This window comes from Ammodytes marinus (assembly GCF_949987685.1).
Source record: "Ammodytes marinus genome assembly, chromosome: 7".
In the NCBI taxonomy this organism is placed as follows: Eukaryota; Metazoa; Chordata; class Actinopteri; order Uranoscopiformes; family Ammodytidae; genus Ammodytes; species Ammodytes marinus.
In genome coordinates this window covers 14,106,983-14,128,122 of record NC_137211.1, presented here as the reverse complement: position 1 = coordinate 14,128,122, position 21,140 = coordinate 14,106,983, and the positions used below count along the sequence as shown (strand labels likewise).

The window sequence follows — 21,140 nt, the reverse complement described above, 5'->3', positions numbered from 1 at the left end:
GTCCTTGAAGATCCCAGAGTTTCTTTGAATTTGTTTGGAAAGCTTGGGCAGTTTACCAGTCTATAATTGTTTTGCAACGATTACCTCCCCCCCTCTCGAACAAGATATGTACCTACCGTATCTACTCTTACGTTGCACTTCTCCATCTTTGTGAAAAGGCCTTGGCCATGACTAAGGAAGCATGCTGTTCACTGCCGCCAATGGAATGATCTTCGTGCTCACAAAGCAATGCGTCTTTATGGCAATTCAGTCTGAATTCCTTCAAATGACAGGATAATACAAGTTTTACCTGCAGGCTATTACTAATTGTTTCTTCCCAAGCTGTGACATCTGGCTGTTGCCCATTTTACAGCTGTCCCACTCCGTGTTTGGTTTTGAGTTAACGGTGTAGGCTTTATTTTCTGGGTCTGGGTGTGTTATATCAAACATTTCTGTTTAGATTACTTACACTGTTCAGCTTGCAGTCGTAGAATAGTCAGTAATCAAAAGAACAATCTACACACGACATGATGGAGATTTTTTTTTGACATATGCTATAGTGTTTGTCTGCCATCTACTGGACACATCATGTCACAGCAGAGAGCATGTGGGAGAAGCCTGATCTGTTTTATTTTATAAAAACGTCTGTCTAGTTACCGTGAAGATCAGTAGCCTAAAGTTTAGGCTACTGATCTTAAAAAATAGTTTAGGCCCTAAACTATTTTTTTTAGACAATTGTTTTCTTTTTTACATCACTTTGCATAAAACATTAAAAAGTAAACTTTAAAAAGGCCCACAATTAATGCATCTTCTTTCTAGGTTAATTTTTATTTTTGGAAAGCTATAAAAGCAAATTGAACAAGTTGAGTCCATTTTATTTACATAAACCAGTATCACAAAAACCAACGCTGCTGGATTCATTGTGTACCATTGTTTGTACAAAACATTTAAACGACCAACGAAAACGGCTCTCTTTCCCAGCATGCCACGGGTGTACATGCCAGTGTTCAACTAGAAATAATTAAACTACACAGAAGAAGGAGCAAGACATTGTACGATGTTCCCCGCACGGATTATAATCACAGGCAAGTAGCTGTAACAAATATGAAGTAGAACGTAAAATATATTTGCACCATAATAAAGATTACTTGCAAATATAACGCATTATATATTCGTCTCGTTCCCTATCTTTACTTCCGTGGGCGGAAGCTCATTGTAGAGGTCACGTGCAGAGTGTTCATCACTCCTCCAATCTCCTCGGGGAAGGTCTGAGACAAGAGCCAATAGTTACTCTAGCAGGGTATCACCTGATGCGGGTGAGCGAGTCAACAGAAATAATGGGCCAATGTGAGCAGTCGTCGCAGGAGAAGCCCAATTGTGGTGGATGTGACGCTCACTGGCTTGGAATTACTCGCGGCTGGCAAATGAGTCCAATGTATGAGGTGGGGCACAGCTCCAGAACCCAATTCAGACTACTCTCCCCCCACTTTTTCAATATTTTTGTTTAGAATTGAGATTTATTTTTACTTCTGGTACAACAAACTATTTACTTTGACTAATGTGTTTGGCTATTTAAAGTTATAGTAGGTTTTGTATTAGGCCTATATCCTAATAAAGTGTCACTGTAAGTGAAGTGAAAGGAATATTGTAATACTCTAAAACTGAGTAGGAATATACCAAAAATAACAATTGTGGGAATAGTCCAGCCATAAGACTTGCAGAAAAAAACAAACAGAAAGGAGCAGGTTTTAGGCAAGACCAAAACCATATAGAATAAAGTTGCTGGGGTCTGTTTACACCTGTAACATATAGGACTTAGGTGTGGGACTGGTATGTTCTGAACTTTTAGAAGAAGAATGAACCCTAGAAAGAACCATGTCCCAGACAGTCAACATCTGACAGCGGGCACCCTAGATTTTTTCCCCATTGTTCTCGAATAAGAGATATGGCGTTATTTTATCTATAGATCCGAGCATTAAGATTCTACGCATATTTAACATATTGTCCTTTAACAAAGAATCCAGACAGATTGCTGTCTTTGTTAATAACTGAAAAGATGAATTTTCGTAGCCTATCTATTATAAATTAAATTAAATTTTCCATTATATATTTAATTTTTTTGTTCATTTGTGTCATGGTATTAGGCCAATGCAAACAAAACTGTAAACGATAGATTCCTAAGCAAGTTTAAAAAAAAAAAACTTGTTTGATGGTTTAGTGTAACCTTTTGACCTTGTAGGCATTGCTGGGGCATGGCCCGCTATAAAACAAAAGGGGTTCATGTTTCTGTCTGACCCAGTTCAAGGGCCTCATCAGAGTGTGTCGAGTTACAGAACAGTACATAATGATCTGAAACAGAGAGCCACTGACTCAAACCCTCAGACTTCACCTGCAGACGTTGCGAAAGCAAGACAAAAAATAGGTTGAACAGAAGGGCCATCTAGTGACTTGTCAGATGTAGAAACTATTTTATTTTATCTGCTATCTCTCAACTAAAATGGTAACATAGGTTCATATGCCCATTCAACGTTCTCTAAATGTTATAAATACAGTATCTATCTATCTATCTATCTATCTATCTATCTATCTATCTATCTATCTATCTATCTATCTATCTATCTATCTATCTATCTATCTATCTATCTATCTATCTATCTATCTATCTATCTATCTATCTATCTATCTATCTATCTATCTATCTATCTATCTATCTATCTATCTATCTATCGAAATATAGATAGATATATACTGTATATATTTATGTTTAAATGTGTTGATAACTAGCATTTATGCTAATACACTGAAAACAATGCATCTGGTTCGTCCAATGATATTGTCATGTCCATGTCAAATAAAATCTACAATACAATTGTTAGGCCCCTACAATGGTGTTATAAAAGCATGAGCTAAGACACTGATCCTTGGGGACATGTGTGGATCCATATGTTAAATTGCTGTCTTGCTTCATCAGCCTTTGTGTTTTTGCTTTTCTTGTCTTTGTATGTAGCATGTTTGGATTATTATCCATCAGATAATTTCAACTAAGTGGGTCATGGACAGTTCACCAACTACCTTCCCTGACACAGATCCAACCTTTTCAAATATTGTTGGATTATTGTTGGAGCCGGTTCAGAAGCAGAAAATAGTGTCAAAAATAAAACCAGTTCATATGGTGTGTGTATAAGTAGACAATTAATCTGTCCCTAAAATGAATGTATTTCAATATCAGCAACGATAAAAATGATTTTACTGTAATTCTTCCACTACAAACCATGCTGTAAACAAAGCTGCATTGGCAACTGTTGGCTTGTTTTAGTTATGACCTGTTCTAGTAGGATGCTGACTTTGTCCCACTAACTGAGGCCTGTTCACCCAACTATCCATGCTTTAATCAACCAAGGATGTCTGGTCTTAGAGGTTGGGTAGTTGTTGTTTTTTAATAATTTCCATAAATGCTCCCTAGTCTCTCTCGTTACTTTTTCATCTTTTGAGTCCCTGTTTTTTTTCCAATGGTCAGCACACAATTTTATGTGTTTAAATCTACAGGCCATCTTTGGCAAATACAGGTTTTATTCAAGAATTTGATGATCTTTCCTTTATTATGGCCAGATACGATATAGTTCTTATTCTTGGTGATTTTAACGTACACATTTGTTGTCCCTCTATGTCCTCTTTTAAGGCACATTTTATTTATCCTTTTGAATCTTGAACAGAGATTCACAGAGACTCACAATATGGCACACACTCTTGATCTTGTGCTGTCCTACAGTGTGTTACTTAAAAACATTGAAACTCTAGATTTGACCGTCTCGGATCACAATGCAATTACTTTGCACTCTTTAGTCCCATGTTCATGAGCCATCTATCTATATCCGCTCTCGATCTTTTCATTCTAAGTCAGCCACCTGTTTTAGCAATACATTTTAGCTGCCCCCACCACTATTGTATTTATTTTTTGAAATTTACATATTAATTTAATTCTCAGATGGTACATGGCATGGATATTTTGTAGCAAGATTCAGGAACACATATCTCATAGATTCATACATTTCATGGCTTTAATGGCGGCAGACTCCAATAGATAGAAAGTAGAAATTAATTATCAACCTTAAAAAAATAAAAACATAAAAATTGTTAAATAATAGATATCAATGATACAAGCAAATACAGGTTGTTTACAACAATGTTCTTTATATAGGCCTATACACACAAAGGAACATCTAGACAACTTTGAATATCACCGAAAAGTTTATATTTGTCTGTGATTTATTACAAAGGGTGAAACGTCCAGATTCATCACACATAAAATTAAATTAATCTAGAATAAACATACTTTTCAGAAATATAAATGTTGATTAGTTGTATTATACAACATTCTAACATTTTGAGCTACTGGATTTTTACTATTCCATGACCATTATTGCATTCTATCAAGAAGGCCTCTTTGTAATTGATCTGTTGCTACATAATCTTAACAGAACTTGCTAGAAGATAATTGATAAAATTGCTCCCATCAATATGAAAAACGCTAGACAAAATGCCTTCCCACTTGCTCATTAACCTCACTAGATATTTAAAGCCAAAACGTAGGAAAGCAGATCATACATAGAAAAAGGATTAAACCCAGGTGTCCCTTGAAAATGTAAAAAGTCAAATGCTGGCCTATCAGCAGGCAGTTACAGTGGCCTGACAGTCTTACTTTTCCAACCTTATTTTAAATACATGCCGTAACCCCATGGTTCTATTTAAAACAATACATTCAGTAGTCAACCCCTCTAGCCAACCATTGGAAGCATCTAGTGAATTTTGTGAATTGTTTCTTCATCACTTCATTAATGAAATAGATTACATCAGGCTTCATATTGCACAGTGACAACTAATCCTCCCATCTGCACTGAATCCTCAACCAGCATGACGCACGTTTGAAGTCATTTTAGAGCAATTTAATTTTCCTTTTTTATCTAAAGTTTTAGAGAAGTCTGTTGCCTCTCAATTGATCTCTCACATGAACAATCACAGCATCTTTGGACAGTATCAATCAGGATTTAGCACCCACCATAGAACTGAAACAGCAAGCAATTAAAGTCCCCAACGACTTATTCCTCGCTGCTGACTCAGGTGTACGGTAAATTTTAATCCTGCTGGACTTTAGTTACGTTTTCGACACTGTCGATGACCACGCAATCCAAATCTGAGGTCCTTCTTTTTGGCCCCCCCTAACCTAATAATAGACAATCTGAAGAATAATATAGGGAACTCAATCAATGTCAAACACTCCGCCCGCAATTTAAGTGTAAAGTTTTACCCAGAACTCTGCTTTAATACACAGATCTCTAAGCTATACAGTCATGCTCAGTCACAAGTCAATCTTCTGTCTACAGTTAAAGGCACATTACTTCTATTTTGCATTTTGTTCTCAGGTGTTCAATGCGTTTAATAGGTCTGTGTATCTCTGTTGTTCTTACCCTGACTGTGCCTTATTCTGCCTCAACTATGTGTTGTTGTCTTTATCCTGACTCTGTTTTTATCTTGTCTTGTGAAGCATCTGAGGGCACATGGCCACTCACATAAGGGACAGATGGGAATAATGGCAGCATTAATGGCTTAATAAAGGAAGACAAACCCGTTTCCCTCAGGAAGGAAAACAAACATGTGAGTGCTGACTCATCATCAGCCAAATGAGATCCCTATAAATCATCAAATTGAATTCTGAATTTTGAGTTGAAATTATTTTGTAATCATTTAATTAATTATACATTTATTTAATTGGATTTATCTTTTGTGTCATTTCTTCAATTGCTTCCCCAATGGTTTAGATCACATCTGTATTTTTTAAATGACTATGAATACAATGAGAAATGTATCTTTTTGAACAGCTTTTGTGGAATTTTAGTGAACCATGCGTCTGAAATCAAAACACATGGTAGCCACTGTACTTCTCATGACCTAAAACGGAATCAGCCGCATGGATCAGTGGCCAGCTGCACACGTTTAAGGGTCAGGAGTGGTATTGTATGACTTGTTGTTTGCGTTTATCTTTTTACTTGACATGTGATTTACGTCATGATGTTGTAGACTGTTGTCAACTGGGGCGGTCAGGGTGGATTAAGGTTTCCATTAAGGTTACCATAAAAGAGGATGGACACTGTTGTTCTTAACAGAAATACGGAGAGAAGAGGAACAGGAGAGAATTGGGCAACTTTGTGGACACAAGTGAGGAAGATTCAAAAAAGAAAAAGTTTATCTAATTTGAAAAAGAAGAGACTTTTTATTGGATAACTGAAATAATTTACTCCACAATCAAATTCTTCTTCTATGCTTACTTTTTGTATGCTCATTGGCACTGCACTGTGTCTGCACTTTCAGCATGCCTTTGCTATTGTTGAAATGCATGCTGCTGGTCTTGCTGGGTTGGACGGTGTGTGCCTGTATGCTGAAGAATCATACCATATGGATTGACAGGCAAGACTGTGCCCAGTGTGTGGCTATCACCACGACTATCTGCAGTGGCTACTGTTACACACAGGTGACAACTGCATGCTCTCACACAACTTTCATGCAAACTCTTGATCTGAACATTACATGATGCCAAAGGGGAGACCTATTTTAAACAAACTGTGATTAGGGGTGCTGATGTGACGTAAATGGTAAAATTAGCCTACTTTAAGCAACACCCTGTTAATTCGGTGCCACAAGAGAGGGAGGTCACACTGCAGGGCTAAAACAATGGTTTGCTCCCTTTTAAAGGTGGGGTAAGTGATCACCAGTGAGGTTTGTTTATGTTTATACTAAACGGTCAGGTAGCGGATGGTGAGAAGATAGTAGCTGATTTTGACAAAAAGTGTTCTGGAATACAATCGCTGAGCATGCCTTTAAGTTTAAAATGTGCATCACAATGTAATTAAACTCTATATGTTAGGCTGTAGCTACATAGAGATTAATTGGGTGGGTGTCCGTAATCAAACAGCCCTGTCTCCCCTCTCTCAGGACACCATTTTGAAGGGACGCATCGGAAGGACTTTCCTTGTCCAGCGTAGCTGTGTGCCTGTCTCCCTGGTGTACCACCCCGTTAGTCTGCCAGGCTGCCCCGAGGATGTCCACACTCAGCTGTATTATCCTGTGGCCCAGCGGTGTAGCTGCAGGCGCTGTGACGCACGCACACACCACTGTATCCGCACACGCAGATTCTCTTATGATCAATGCACCAGCGCTCTTGTCAGTGAGAAGAGCCAGAACCAGTCTGCTTTTGAAACCTGATAATTATGCTATAAGCAATGCATGGTTTACCGCTATTTGACATGATGCACTGCGCATTGATGATATTGCATCCCAGCTTGTCACATTTTATCTTTAGTTGGTTAGGCAAAATATTGCACTTAAACCCTGTGTTGAACATGTATTGCAGCTTTTATTATGAATTATTTAGCCCGTGTAAATGTATGAAATGACAAATAATACATGGAAATAAATTAGCGCATTTCTGTGCCGAATGAACCCAATCACACATTGTACTATGCACATTGCAGTCCATAATGTGTAATTAAGCCATTCAAGAGACATGCACCGTCGAGAGCCCGCCAAGTAATTGACTTGGCATGATTTGTTATATCTTGCTAGTGGCTACAATGTTTTTAGAAAAGACAGAAATAAAGGAAGGGGCGGTGGACTGCTCATGTACGTGAAAGATGACATTAAATGTAAACAGATTGACCTGGCATGCACAAATGACATGGAATGTATTGCCGTAACTATCACCTTGTCTCAGCAAATGTCATTTAATGTGATTGGTGTATATAGACCTCCCTCATCTGACATTACGTTTTTTGAACATTTCAAAAACCTGCTTAAAGAATTAGATACTAAGAAAGAATGTATAGTTCTAGGTGATTTTAATTTAAACTGGGCAGAAAAAAACACAAGAAAGAAACTTAAAGCACTTACAAATCAATTTGAAATGACTCAATTAATAGATGGACCGACTAGAATCACAAACTCCTCAAAAACACAAATTGATCTCATTTTTAGTAATAAGCCTGAGAGAATCACCAAATCTTTTAATCTTCTTACTGGTTTGTCAGATCACAATATGACTCTTATTTCAAGAAAATTAACAAACAAACGATTTACTTATCGCCAAGACACAAATAAACATTCCCATGGAATAAGGAAACAAGACATGAATACATTTAAGGAAGAACTAGGTCAAATTGAGTGGACTGATGTTCTACAAACAGATGATCTAGAGGCCTCTTGTGAATCCTTTGTAGGCACAGTAGATCAAATTAAGGAAAAATACAACAAACCATTTAAAAACAGACGTGCTAAGAGTAACCTACCTTGGTTTAACGAGAAACTGTGGGATTTAATGAAAAAGCGTGATTTTGCTTTAAAAATAGCACTTAAGTCCAAATCAATAAATGATGGACGAGTTTTCAAAAATCTCCGCAACAAAGTGGTTAATGAATTAAGAAAGGCAAAAGCCAATTTCTTCATGACTATTATTAAAGAAGGGAAAGGAAATAGCAAATTAATATGGACAAATATTAATAAATTAACAAAGACTGACAGTAAGCAAAACCAAGAACACGGACGTGAACTGAAAGTACAGGGAATTATTACAAATGACTTTAATGAAATTGCCCTCACATTTAACAAATATTTTATTGACTCAGTACAGAATTTGTCACACAGCTTTGGTGCAAGATTTAAACAAATCTCAGCTCTGAATCACACCAAACCGGTTTTTAACATAACTGAAGTTCCTCAAGCAAAGATTTTAAAAATCCTAAGCACTTTAAAGTCCTCTAAGGCAAAAGATGTGTTTGAGTGGGACTCAACTTTTATTAAAAGCAATAATCAATCCTTCAGCGCTCCAATTGCACATTTGGTTAATATGTCATTCAAACAGTCAACCTTCCCAAATGCATGGAAGTCTGCAGTTGTAGTTCCTATTTTTAAAACAGGGGAACCAACTGAAGTGAAGAATTATAGACCCATCAGTATCTTGCCTGTTGTATCAAAGATCGCTGAAAAAGTGGTAGCTGAACAACTAACTGCCTTTTTAAACTCAGGACAAGACTCACTTCATCCCATGCAATTCGGGTTCAGGAAAAATCATTCAACTGAGATGGCAACCTGCTATTTCATTGAAAAAATCAAAACAAATATTGACAGTGGGAGTGCTGTAGGTGCGGTATTTTTGGACCTGAGCAAAGCATTTGATACTGTTAATCATAGCGTTCTGCTCTCAAAAGTGTCCAATTTGAATTTGTCTGTGGAAACAATGAAATGGATGGAGTCCTATCTCACTGGAAGAAAACAATGCACCAGAGTTGGGGATAGGACTTCATCTTTCATTGGCTGCTCTGTTGGTGTCCCGCAGGGCTCAATTTTAGGACCTTTGTTGTTTAGCTTATATGTAAATGATCTGCCACTTGTATGTCCAGAAGTGGACGTACAAATGTATGCAGATGACACGGTCATCCTCGCACATGGAAAGAACAGATGTGAGGTGGCCGCCAAATTAACAGAAGCAATGGCCAAAATTTCTGATTGGCTCTCAAAGTCCTGCCTGACACTCAACATCAGTAAAACAGCATGCATGTACTTTTATAATAGGAAAAATGGAAATCAGCCTGATATCATTGTTAATGGAGAAAGGATCCAGACTGTTTCACATTTTAAATATTTAGGAATAATAATCGACTCGCAGCTCTCATTTAAGAAACATGTGAAGCAGGTGTGTAAAGGGTCAAATTCAATTTACGTAATTGTAGGTACATCAGGAACCAGCTCCCTCTAGATGCAGCAAAACTTTACATGCACTCCATGATCTTTTCACACATCTCATACTGTATTACAAGCTGGTCACAAACTGGAAAAACAACACTTGCTCCACTGCAAACACTTTACAAACAGACACTCAAAGCACTGGACAAAAAGCCACTAAGATATCACCACTGTAACATAATTCAAAGACACAATCTCATGACCTTTGAAAGTTTTGTATTTTTTGCGGATGTATGTTTAGTGTATAAAATAATGAAAGATTTGGCTGCTCCTCCATTAAATGAGTTTGTGTCACTGCGCTCAGACAATAGGATAACTAGAACGTCTAACAGAGGGGACTGTGTAGTACAGCACAGGTCCACTGAGTTTGGCATGTCTGTATTTTCAGTGAGAGCCACTAAATCTTGGAACTCAATACCAATTGAGATAAGAGAGTGGAACACCTTTGCTGGTTTTAAAAGTAAAATGAAATCATGGCTGAAATCAACCCAAGCATGCACCCATCATCCATAGATTGTTTTCTTAATGTTGTGATGTCCTGTTGTCTTGGTGTCTTACTGTTGTGATGTTGTTGTTGTGGTGTCTTAATGTTGTGATTTTAATGTCGTATTGTGTTATGTTTTACTGTTGTGAAATTGTGTGTTATTGTTTTTATACTTAGGTTTCCCTTTTTGACAGAGATGTATTACTCTGTTTCCTGTCCAGGGACTACAGATGAAAATTAGCTTATAGCTAAATCTGGTACTGCTTATGTGCTGTGCATTGTCCCTGTTAAATAAACAAATAAATAAATAAATAAATTAAGGTCCTTCCCTACAATCAGGAAACATCAAGGACGTGTTGCATTATGGGTTGATTAACCTGGATTAATTTGTTTACTGAGATAATACTACTATTACAACTACAACTTTAAATAGGTAAAGAGTTGCTATCCTTCAAAAAGAGAGAGACCTGGTTTTCTGAAGTGAGGTGTGTATGCCTAAGATGCGTACATTTTGTCAAATCAAACATGTGTTTGGTACAGAAAACTATATATATTTTACAACTTGTCTAAGAGAAAGAGGTCCCTATGTGCTCAGATAAGGTCAGGAATACTCCGTCTACACATTGAATCAGGCCGGTAGGTGGGCACCAGCGAGGAGAATAGGCTGTGTAGTTTTTGTGAACTCAATGAAATTGAAAATGAAATAAATTTTATTTTGTATTGTCCGTTTTATCATGGTTTGCTATTAAGTTTATTCAAGAAAGTCTATCATTATATGTGTGATACAGATGATGTTAGCTTGGCTGTTCTAATATAGAACAGTTTTGATTGCTGACTTTATTGAAAAGTTGTGGGCTAAGAGGAATATGTCTCTTTATATTTAGTGTGTTTATTCGGTGCTGGATGAATTGTATTGTGTAGTGTATTTTGATTGTGCATGTTCTACACTTTTTGTGTGGTTATATCGGTGTCCTGTAATCCTGTGTGGGATAGGCCACTCCCACTTGTGTGGCATGACACGGAAATATAAAAAAATCATTAATTCACTACTACTACTACTACTAACAATAACAGCAACGACAATAATAATAATAATAATAATAATAATAATAATAATAATAATAATAATAATAATAATAATAATAAAAATAATATTAATAATAAAAATAATATTAACTTTATTTATAAAGTACTTTTCAAAAACAAAGTTACAAAGTGCTTTTCAAAAAAGGGGTTAAAACAAATAGTAAAATAAAATAAAAACAAAAATACATTAAGATAAAAACATGGAAAATAGAATAGCAAAGCCAATCGTTAATAAAAAGCCATATGATAAAAGTGACTCTTAAAATGAGATTTAAAAGAGGATACTGAAGAATTGATCCATGCCACTTTACTGGTGGAATTTTTTCCGTTGGTCAAGTGGTCAGGCCTGAAATGACAGAGTCTGCTGCACGCTGTTTCTCACCCTTTTCTTAAAGCTTGAATCCCTGCAAAGTTACACCCTATGGTTACACCCTGTGTCCTGTGTTGACGTATTGCAACAAGTCTTTAATAGTTACTCAAAATAACGGACCCATAGACATGGTCACCAATTTTTAGGGCCCGAGCACCGAATACGGTGCGAAGCCCTATTGAAATGCAAAGGATTTTTATTCTTACGTTTCTTAATGGTTTTGGGCACTTTTCACCCCCTTCCCGTCATGCAAAATGTTTTGCGTACCCATCAGACCTGCAAAAAATTGCAACTTATCGTTGGTTTCGAGACCGGGCCAAAAAAACGGCGCCCCCTGTGGCCACAAACAGTTTTTCAGGAAATGCATGCTTAAAAATTGGGCTAGAAGCCTGAAATTTTAGGACATGTATTGGCCCGAGGCGCACCTAAATGCAATTTTATGTCCTGGGACACAATCAACAGGAAGTCGGCCATTTTGGATATAGTGCCTAAAATCGCCTTATTAATTACAAATTTTCACATATCGACGAACTCGTCCTAGAGTTTTTACGCCAGGGACGTCGAACCACTTCTCAAATACTCAAGATGCTTGAATTGCGGAAAGATTTCAAAATCACAGTAGTACCAGGGAGCTATTGGGGGTCAAAGTTGACGTAAACATCATAAAAAAACAACCTCATGAAACTTTAATTCATCATAACTCAGGCTGTGTTATACCTAGCTGCACCAAATTTAAAACCCAAATGTATCTTTGCAAAAGCCTCTTGAAGCCCCGCCCCACAATCAACAGGAAGTCTTTTAATTTGAAATATGTGAATTTCTGGCTCGAAAATCATCACAATGTTCAAAAATTCACAACTCCTAGCAGGAACATATTTAGCAAAACGAAACACTAGGGACACTCATAAGACATGGAAGATACACCAAAAAAAGTTTTGTTTGATTCCGAATAACTATGACGAAATGCCGGCCAATATTCACCAAAATTGACTGTCTCCACATATTGTCATTACTCTGCAGGAGAGCAGAGTAAAGTGGACTTATAACAACTTTTTGTGCAAAAAAATATGATAGGTTAAGTCCTCAGACATGGAAGATGATATACCCGAAAGCTTGTTTTAATCGGAACCACCGTCTTGCAGCACCGACGCGTCATTTGCCAAAAAACATCAAAAACAGACCTCATGAACCCTTTAATTGATCATAACTCAGGCTGTGTTACACCTAGATGCACAATATTTCATATAGCAATGTACAATCCCAGGACAAACAAAAAAGCCTCTTCGACGTAGCTTGGCGTCTTCACCAGTAAACAGGAAGTAGCTGTAACTCCACTATACTCAGTCTGATCTTCTCAACATTTGATATGCTTAATGAGACCCAAGGCCTGAGTAAGCCCACACAATAATATTAAGAAAAAGTGAAAGCGCCAACTGCTGGATCAAGTAACTACCGGTCGGACAAACTTTGATCAAATCAACCTCAAAGCAGCTCAGGGAGGTCTAGAGACAATGATAATACGGGAAGCCGGTTCTGTCGGCTCCATGGCCTTCGTAGTTTCTCGGCGTCATCGCCACGAAACAGGAAGTCGCTGTAATTTCGCTCTGCAATGTCCCATGCGCTCCAAACTTCACCCGCCTGGTAAGAGCCCAGGCCGGAGGACTTCCTCGCATCCGTATCAAGCGCGTCGCGGCAACTTCCGCGCTTCCGGTGACAGGTATTACTGTGCTGTGCGCTCCGAAGAGGAGGAGACCGCGGCGCGTTCTCTCACCCAGAGCGCCGAGGCAGGCCGGGATGGCTTCCAGCACGGGAGTGCGAGGGCCCGGTCATCACTGCTCGCAGTTTTAATTTTAATTTAACTTTGATGGAAGAAAACGTTTGCAATACACTACTTTATTGATCTAAAACCTATGTTTGGTCCTCACATCACAGCATACATAATCACTTTGATAACCCAAATCCTGATAACCTTGCAACTGTTACAAATGGAATAGAGTGTAGACAGTAAATAACTAATGAATTAAGGATTTTTTATGAAATCACACACACCATGAGAGTATAGTTTTGTGACATAGAGGTTTTGAAAAGAGGACCTGTTTGAAACTAATCCCCTCACATTGTAGCAAGGTGTATCCTTGGAAGCCATTTGGCTTTTGCTTTGATTTTGGTGGGGTGATAACTGACCCTAGCTCCATTTCTTGGTTGGCAGTGCAATGGGTGGGGACTAAGGTCAAATTTATCCCTATCTCTGCAGGGCTGGGCTTGTCCTGATGTGTATATATAACCCTCCCGTTCCTTCTACTCTTGCCTTGCCCAGTGTCTCTTGGGGACCTTCAGCCTGCTTTCCCTCAGTGGCCTCCTCCTTCTTTGCTGACCAACTTTAGCAACAAGAACCATGGCGCACCAACAACAGATGTGGTAGGAACCTGCTTTGTCCATTAGTACAACACACCAAACCCTCCAGCATGATGCAGTATTTAGGATGCTGGGAGAACATTTGTTTTTTATTCCTTTTAATTTAATGTGCTATCCGTTGTTTCTCTAGAGTCAATATGGTAATTTTGTAGAACCTTTATGATGTATAATCTTGCCTTCTCCAAATATATGTACTCCGTGTTGTTGAATTTACTCTGTGGACAAGTTATTTTTGGATGAACATTACCCAAGGCAGTCATTCTACACCACGCCCCATTACAACCACTGCTTCAAATACAGTACAGACATGCACTTTAGAAAACACGAGGGAATTACTTTGATAATAACCCTTACATTGTTCTTTAAATGTGTAATGTATGTGTAATGTATTTACTGCTTCAGTTTCAGGAGGTTTTTCACCTCACATGGCGGTGCCACACCTCACTCCTCTTGTAGTAATGTGGTGAGAAATTGAATGATTGTCTATTTGGACTTCTCCCCAAAAAGTCTCCCTGCAAAACTGATCAATGGAGGGTTCGCAGGCATGGTAGGAGTCACCTGTGTGTTCCCAATCGACCTGGCCAAGACCCGTCTGCAGAACCAACGCTGCGGGCAGCCGCTGTACAAGAACATGTAAGAACCACACCCGCCAAAACAAGATAAAGAGTATTGATAGTTGATCCCCTCCTTTCTTTTGCTGATGCATTAAGGGGAAGAAACCTGTCCCGTCTCTTGATTTGAAAGTACAAGACATGTTATGTTGCATATATAGCCTGTATTTTGTTATTTATTATACCCTTTAAGTGGTACTTTAACAGTAAGGTGTCGGCCTGGTCAGTGACTTAATGATGATTTAGATTTATTTCAAAGGACTAAGTTTGCGAAACTGAGCTCAGCAATGTCCTTTGACCCACATTAGACTGTCCAGATTCTTAGTATTTAGTCATTCCTTGAGGTGAAAACACTCATGTGACAGCAGAACATAATTTCACAACTTCGTCTTTGTATGTAGATGTTTCATTTCTTAGGCCTGATTGCTTATATCATATTCACTATTCTGTTTGCATATAACCAACTAATTAATTTATTTTTTTCCATCAGGATGGATTGCCTAATAAAGACGGTTAAATCGGAAGGCTACTTTGGAATGTACAGAGGTAAGACTAGTTCAATGGTCCAAACTGACCTTCTTGTTTAATAGAATGTCAAAATTATCATACAGAAGTATTTCAGAGCTAGGGCCATTCATTAGACCCAAGTTGCTATAGCAATGCTTGTTATTGCAGGTGCTGCAGTAAATCTCACCCTGGTAACCCCTGAGAAGGCCATCAAATTAGCTGCTAATGACTTCTTCCGCCACCAGTTGAGTAAAGATGGGTGAGTAGTAACACTGAAAAAAAAAACAATCAGACTGCTGTACGGCAGTGTCATTCTAGGATTTTAATATAGTCCAAATGTCTTGTTTGTCTTCAGTGGCAAGTTGACAGTGTTAAAGGAGATGTTGGCAGGATGTTGTGCAGGAATGTGCCAGGTCATTGTCACCACACCTATGGAGATGCTCAAGATCCAGCTGCAGGATGCTGGCAGGCTAGGTAACTAAATCAACAGAATAGATTACCAGCATCAGCTATTGCTTTGGGATATTATTTTTTCTGCCCTGATGGAGGAACAATGTTTCACTATTCTTCCTGTATCTGCCAGCGGCCCAGCAGAGGGTGATGCCTAGTGTAGTGTCCACGCTGAAGATGGGAGGAACCAGTGCTGTTCTCAGCCGTTCCTACAACACCAGCCCTGGGCCTCAAGTCATGCGAGTGTCTGCCACACAGATCACCAGAGAGCTGCTGAGGACCAAAGGAGTCACAGGACTGTACAGGGGACTCGGAGCCACATTGATGAGGTGAGATGGGATTCAATGCTTGCTCATTTGTTTTTCAATCTTTGGTCAACTGCCTCGTAATGTGGCAAATGCGTTTTTTTGTTTGTTTGCTTCTCAGGGACATGCCATTCTCGGTGGTGTACTTCCCTCTGTTTGCACATCTGCACCAGCTCGGCCAACGTTCGTCTGAAGACCCAACGGTGCCCTTCTACTGGTCCTTCATGTCCGGCTGCATGGCTGGATGCATTGCTGCCGTGGCTGTGAGCCCCTGTGACGGTGAGTGACTCTATGCAGACAACTGTTCAACACTTTAGGTACAGAGAACTGAACAGTTAAGTTTCAGTTAATAGATTTATCACATTTTCAACAAACAAGTTTTGTATGTCTTGTCCTGTGCAGTGGTCAAGACACGGCTACAATCACTCAAAAAAGGAGCCAATGAGGAAACCTACAATGGAGTGGTGGACTGTGTCAGGTAAATTAGCCATTAAGTCGTCAAACATAATGCATTTCCATAACCAGGGTTCCACTGAGTGATACAGCAACCTCGTGCTCATCCTTCCATTGCAGGAAGATCCTGCATAAGGAGGGTCCCGGAGCCTTCCTGAAGGGGGCCAGTTGCCGGGCCCTGGTTATTGCCCCTCTCTTTGGCATTGCCCAGGTTGTGTACTTTGTAGGAGTTGGAGAGTTCCTGCTGGGGTACAGCCCCAACAACATCTACTCTGCATGAACAAGCTGTTTACAAGTCTTTTTGACACCTCATTAAATCACAGGCAGCCATGCCCTGGACATAGCCATGGACCCAACTCTCTATTACTGTGTACCTTTTATTGTTTGAGGGTTTAAGAGTAAACCGTTAAAGGGACCAGATAGATCCCATTTAATTTCAAAATGGGTTTAAATTATGTATTGAGCATGTCTATGATTGACTGCGATTGGAGCGTGAATGGCTGTATGGGCTTCAGTGAAGTTTATTGCTAGAAAAGCGTTGCTTCCCTCACTGTGCGAACACTGATCACCATTTCAGACTTGTCGCTACTCCTGCGGAACCAAACCTTTCCTCCTGTTTGTAGATTTAGCCCCTATCCCTTAAAGTGTTAACTTTAAACCTAACTTGTATATCCCCTCAAACTGCCCATCCTTGGCAACCACTAGGTGGTAGATGGCTGTTACATTGTGTTACAAAGGTGACCTTAGTGTGCAATGGAGCACCTAAGTTATAACAAAGGCAGAAACTTGAACTGTATAGCTCCAATCCTGTTTTAAAGGGTTACATGAAGCTGGCAATGGTTGTTGATCACTGTCTATGTACATAGTGTATATGTGTTAAGAAAGCAGAAATAATTTGATAAACAACATCTCACAAAACAATTGTCATGTGTTGTCTTCTGAACAGGTTGGGGCAGGTTCTGGAAAACTAATTCTGTCCGTTGCTTATGTACGAAAAAAACATGTGGAATGCCTGTCCACCTGTATGCCATACAGGGATTCTTGTGTTACTTTGTTACAAGGAGTAATTCAGGGCTTCAGAATGAGTTGCCTTCATATCAAACCTGCTTTTATAGTTGGTCACAAGACTAAAGAAGGCAGGTTCGAGAGGTATTTGCTGTTGTTTTATTTTTCAGAAGTTGTCGTTGAGTTTCTTTTTTCTTTTTCTTTCTTTTTTTACTACACAGTACTGTGACTCTCTCTGGCAGGCAGCCTACGCAACTCTGTTTATGTAACATGCAAACTTGAACTCTGCAGTTAAACGTTCCATACAACCGTCTGCAGTTGAATTTAAAGAACTGCTTATTTCTGGTGAAGAAACTGTTGTTTGGATGGCGGTTGTACAAACTGATGATGCACAAGACTTGGTAGGGATTCACTGTGCTTTTGGGACCGAGTGCAACACGACACATAGCCATTATCTCTTTGTTGAAAGTGGTTATTTGTGACTGGTCAGGTTTTCTTGTCATTGGATATTCAGAAGCCCACACAAATGTGTCATGTTAGGCATTTAAATGCAGAAGCAAGTGCAATGTTGGACTCTTAATGTTTGTTTTTGTTAAAGTTAAACTCAAATTGTGAGCTTTTAACATTTCAACATGTTGAAAGTGGAAACAACCAGTTGGAAATAATTAAATATTTATTCATCTTTGAATTACGCATGTAAATACACATTTCTAAATGCTGAATAAATATTGTACACATATTTGTAAATGCATTGTTTACTTGTGTTATTTGTCTACTGCATATTACAATTTACAGCCACAAAGGTGGAACTCTTTCGGTCTTGGTGCTGTTGGAAATCGCAGGAGGTTGACTGTAGACAGCTACTATTTCTGATGCAAGCTTGAAAGTTGTTACCATATTATACACATGCACCACAGGCATGGATATGGTTGTGGCAGTAAAACTGTGCATGTTGCAGTGTTGGAGTAACTCAACCCTGGTTAGTCATGGAGCCCTCGCCGCGTCACACACATAACTATCCCCTTAACTAAATATGCAGCTGTCCTTTAAGCTCAAGCGCAGAAAACTGAAACTCTGACATGACACTCATGTGACTAAACAGGGAAACCTATTTAATCACACGGGATATCAAATCCATACAGCTGGGAAGAAGTTTAGTTCATCAGTTTGAATGAAAAAAAATTATCTTAAATTACTACATGGATCATTTAGATTTTTCAAAGGCTGCATTAAAACAATGCCTTGTATGAACATTCCATTCTTACATATCTAATACCTTTCCCCCAAATACGGCCTACGTCCAATTAGTCCTGGCTTTCCTGTAGATCACTTGAATTCTTATAAATGTATACATACAAATAATGCTTAGTAAGATCAATCAGAAAGACTGACTAGCTTCATGCTTCTTCTACTTAGAATGATCTCCCTCTTTATGTTTATGTCTGTGCCCCTTCCAACTTAATCAGCTGACCAATCAGAATTTACCATGACCACTGTGAGCCAATCATCTCAACGCCATCCTGGTTCCTTTCTCTGAAGCTGTCAGTTGCTGCTTGATTGTACTGTATCCATGTATTCTTCTGGTTTGATGTTTCTTGTCTTGCACTAATAGGTCCTTTAGTTAAGTACTTTGTAACCCAGGATTTGAAAGGTGCTATATAAATAACATGTACATACTTACTTTGGTATCATCAAATCGACACAACCCTGCTCCACCTCATTCACTTTCGGTCTCCATCGCAATCAATCTTTTCAGTTGGTCCTTCCAGGGACCTCACCCAAAGGCCCACCTCACATCTCAGCCCTCCAGATCTTCACCCCCACCAGCACTAGTGTCCAGACTCCACCCATCATTACAGCAAATGGCTTCACTGGTCCCTCAAAATATATTGTCATATTGGGGTCTCATAGGCAAACACTCACATTTTATTATCAAAGCAAATCTTCAACTGAACTACATACATTGCTGTATTTGGAATCTAGGCTACAAACATATTTAACCTCCTATAGATTTGCGGAGGGTATTTTCCTTTTTATGTTGACACAGTGAATTCTGTAAAGAAACTCATCAATTGATCAATTTCACTTAAGTGCTGATGAAAGAATACACCTGTATAGTAAATTATATTTGGCAAGATGTGGAGGTTTTATTGCAGTACCGGAAAGAACAGGAAGTGTGTGGACTTACTGATATACGTTCATCGCCTGAATCCAATGGATCAAGTTGAGAATGCTGTATGTGTTACGGTAGTGATGTCTGACGCTGATATCACGATTATGAAATGTCCTTCACGCCAAGAGATTCATCAAGTTATTAATTATAGAATGGCCTGCCCTAAACAAACTTGCAATATAATAATGCTCTTCTGAAAAAAAACAGCTTAAAAGCTTTTGACTAAAACAAAATGTCTGTTTATGAGCAAAGTCATCAGAACATATAGTTAACATGCTTCTTTGGTTAAAGCTTTGGAAAGCACAAGATTTTTTCAATCAAAAGGCTTTACTTACATTATACTGGAGCTTGGTTTCCCCACATCTGCATTACTGTGCTGAGGTGTGGGGAAACACTTACAAAGGTAAATTGTACCCCTTGGAGATTCTTAAAAAAAAAGCATTAAGAATTATATACCAAGCCAATTACAGGGCACACACTAATAACTTCTTTATTGAAGGTAGAATTCTCAAATTACGTGATGTGGTAAATTACCACACCGTACAAATTATTTATGACTTATTAAGTCTTCAAAAAAAAGCCTTCCTGTCAGTTTACAAGGAATGTTTGAAGAAAGAGGAGTTTCGCATGATTTAAAAAGAAAAACAAAATTCACTGAGAAAAATATACGGACCACACTTAAATCCTTTTTGATTTCTGTAAAGGGTATTAAGCTATGGAATGATCTTGACGAAGATGTCACAGGGAGTTGCAGTATGCGCAATTTAAAAAAAAATTATGTTTCAAATCTTTTTGAAAATTACAGACAGACAGCTGAGCACAATGTGCTTACTAATAAGCTGAGCACAATGTGAATGTCACTATCATAACACATAATAGAGGTCAGCAGACAGACTTGTCTGTTTTTGAATACTTTTGCAGATGTGTTTAGACTACCAGATAAGAAATTGAACAGGCCACATCACAAGGCCACATCACACTCTGCATTGTCACAGTAAAACTGAACTGAGCAGAACTGATCTTAAAAGCTGAAGCAAGCAGATTGATCACGGAACTGCTAAGTTGGTCTCTAAGGAGACCTAAAATTGACTGTGTATTGGACTGCAGCTTCTTAAAAAAAAAAAAAAAAAACATCAACAAAATTGTGTTTTTTTTCTGTATCAGTAACTGTGTATCTGAATCCGAATCTGATGAAAATGGGGGCGGGACCTGATAAGCCTTTGGCTTCTCCTGTCACCCTTCGGACAACACAAAGTAAAATGTATGAATATGTGAAAGAGAAAATTGTGTATTGTGTGGAATTGTCCGAAAGAATAATAAATAAATAAAAATAAATAAAAAGCCCCTGGAAGAGGCGAGGTCATTCAGCACTCAGAGTGCAGTTACATCACTTGACTAATTCATTATAAATTCTTATGTCAGTTCATGTGAAAGATATCAGATATCAGTAAAGAGGAAAGGACTATACCAGAAAGTGTAACTCGTTGTGATTAAACATGAAACAGGAAACCGT

General features: G+C 38.6%; 1 protein-coding gene across 1 annotated transcript; it reads left to right on the top strand.

Annotated features, from left to right (window-relative positions):
• Window positions 1-14,103: 14,103 nt before the first annotated feature.
• On the top strand, window positions 14,104-16,729 carry LOC307253679 (mitochondrial glutamate carrier 1-like; the record flags this gene model as incomplete). The annotated part of the gene is made up of 9 exons (XM_080031806.1): window positions 14,104-14,126; window positions 14,631-14,756; window positions 15,225-15,280; window positions 15,410-15,500; window positions 15,597-15,715; window positions 15,825-16,020; window positions 16,118-16,275; window positions 16,399-16,474; window positions 16,570-16,729. 9 exons carry the CDS (start codon window positions 14,104-14,106, stop codon window positions 16,727-16,729), a joined length of 1,005 nt encoding a protein of 334 aa, XP_079887932.1.
• Between the last annotated feature and the right edge of the window lie 4,411 nt (window positions 16,730-21,140).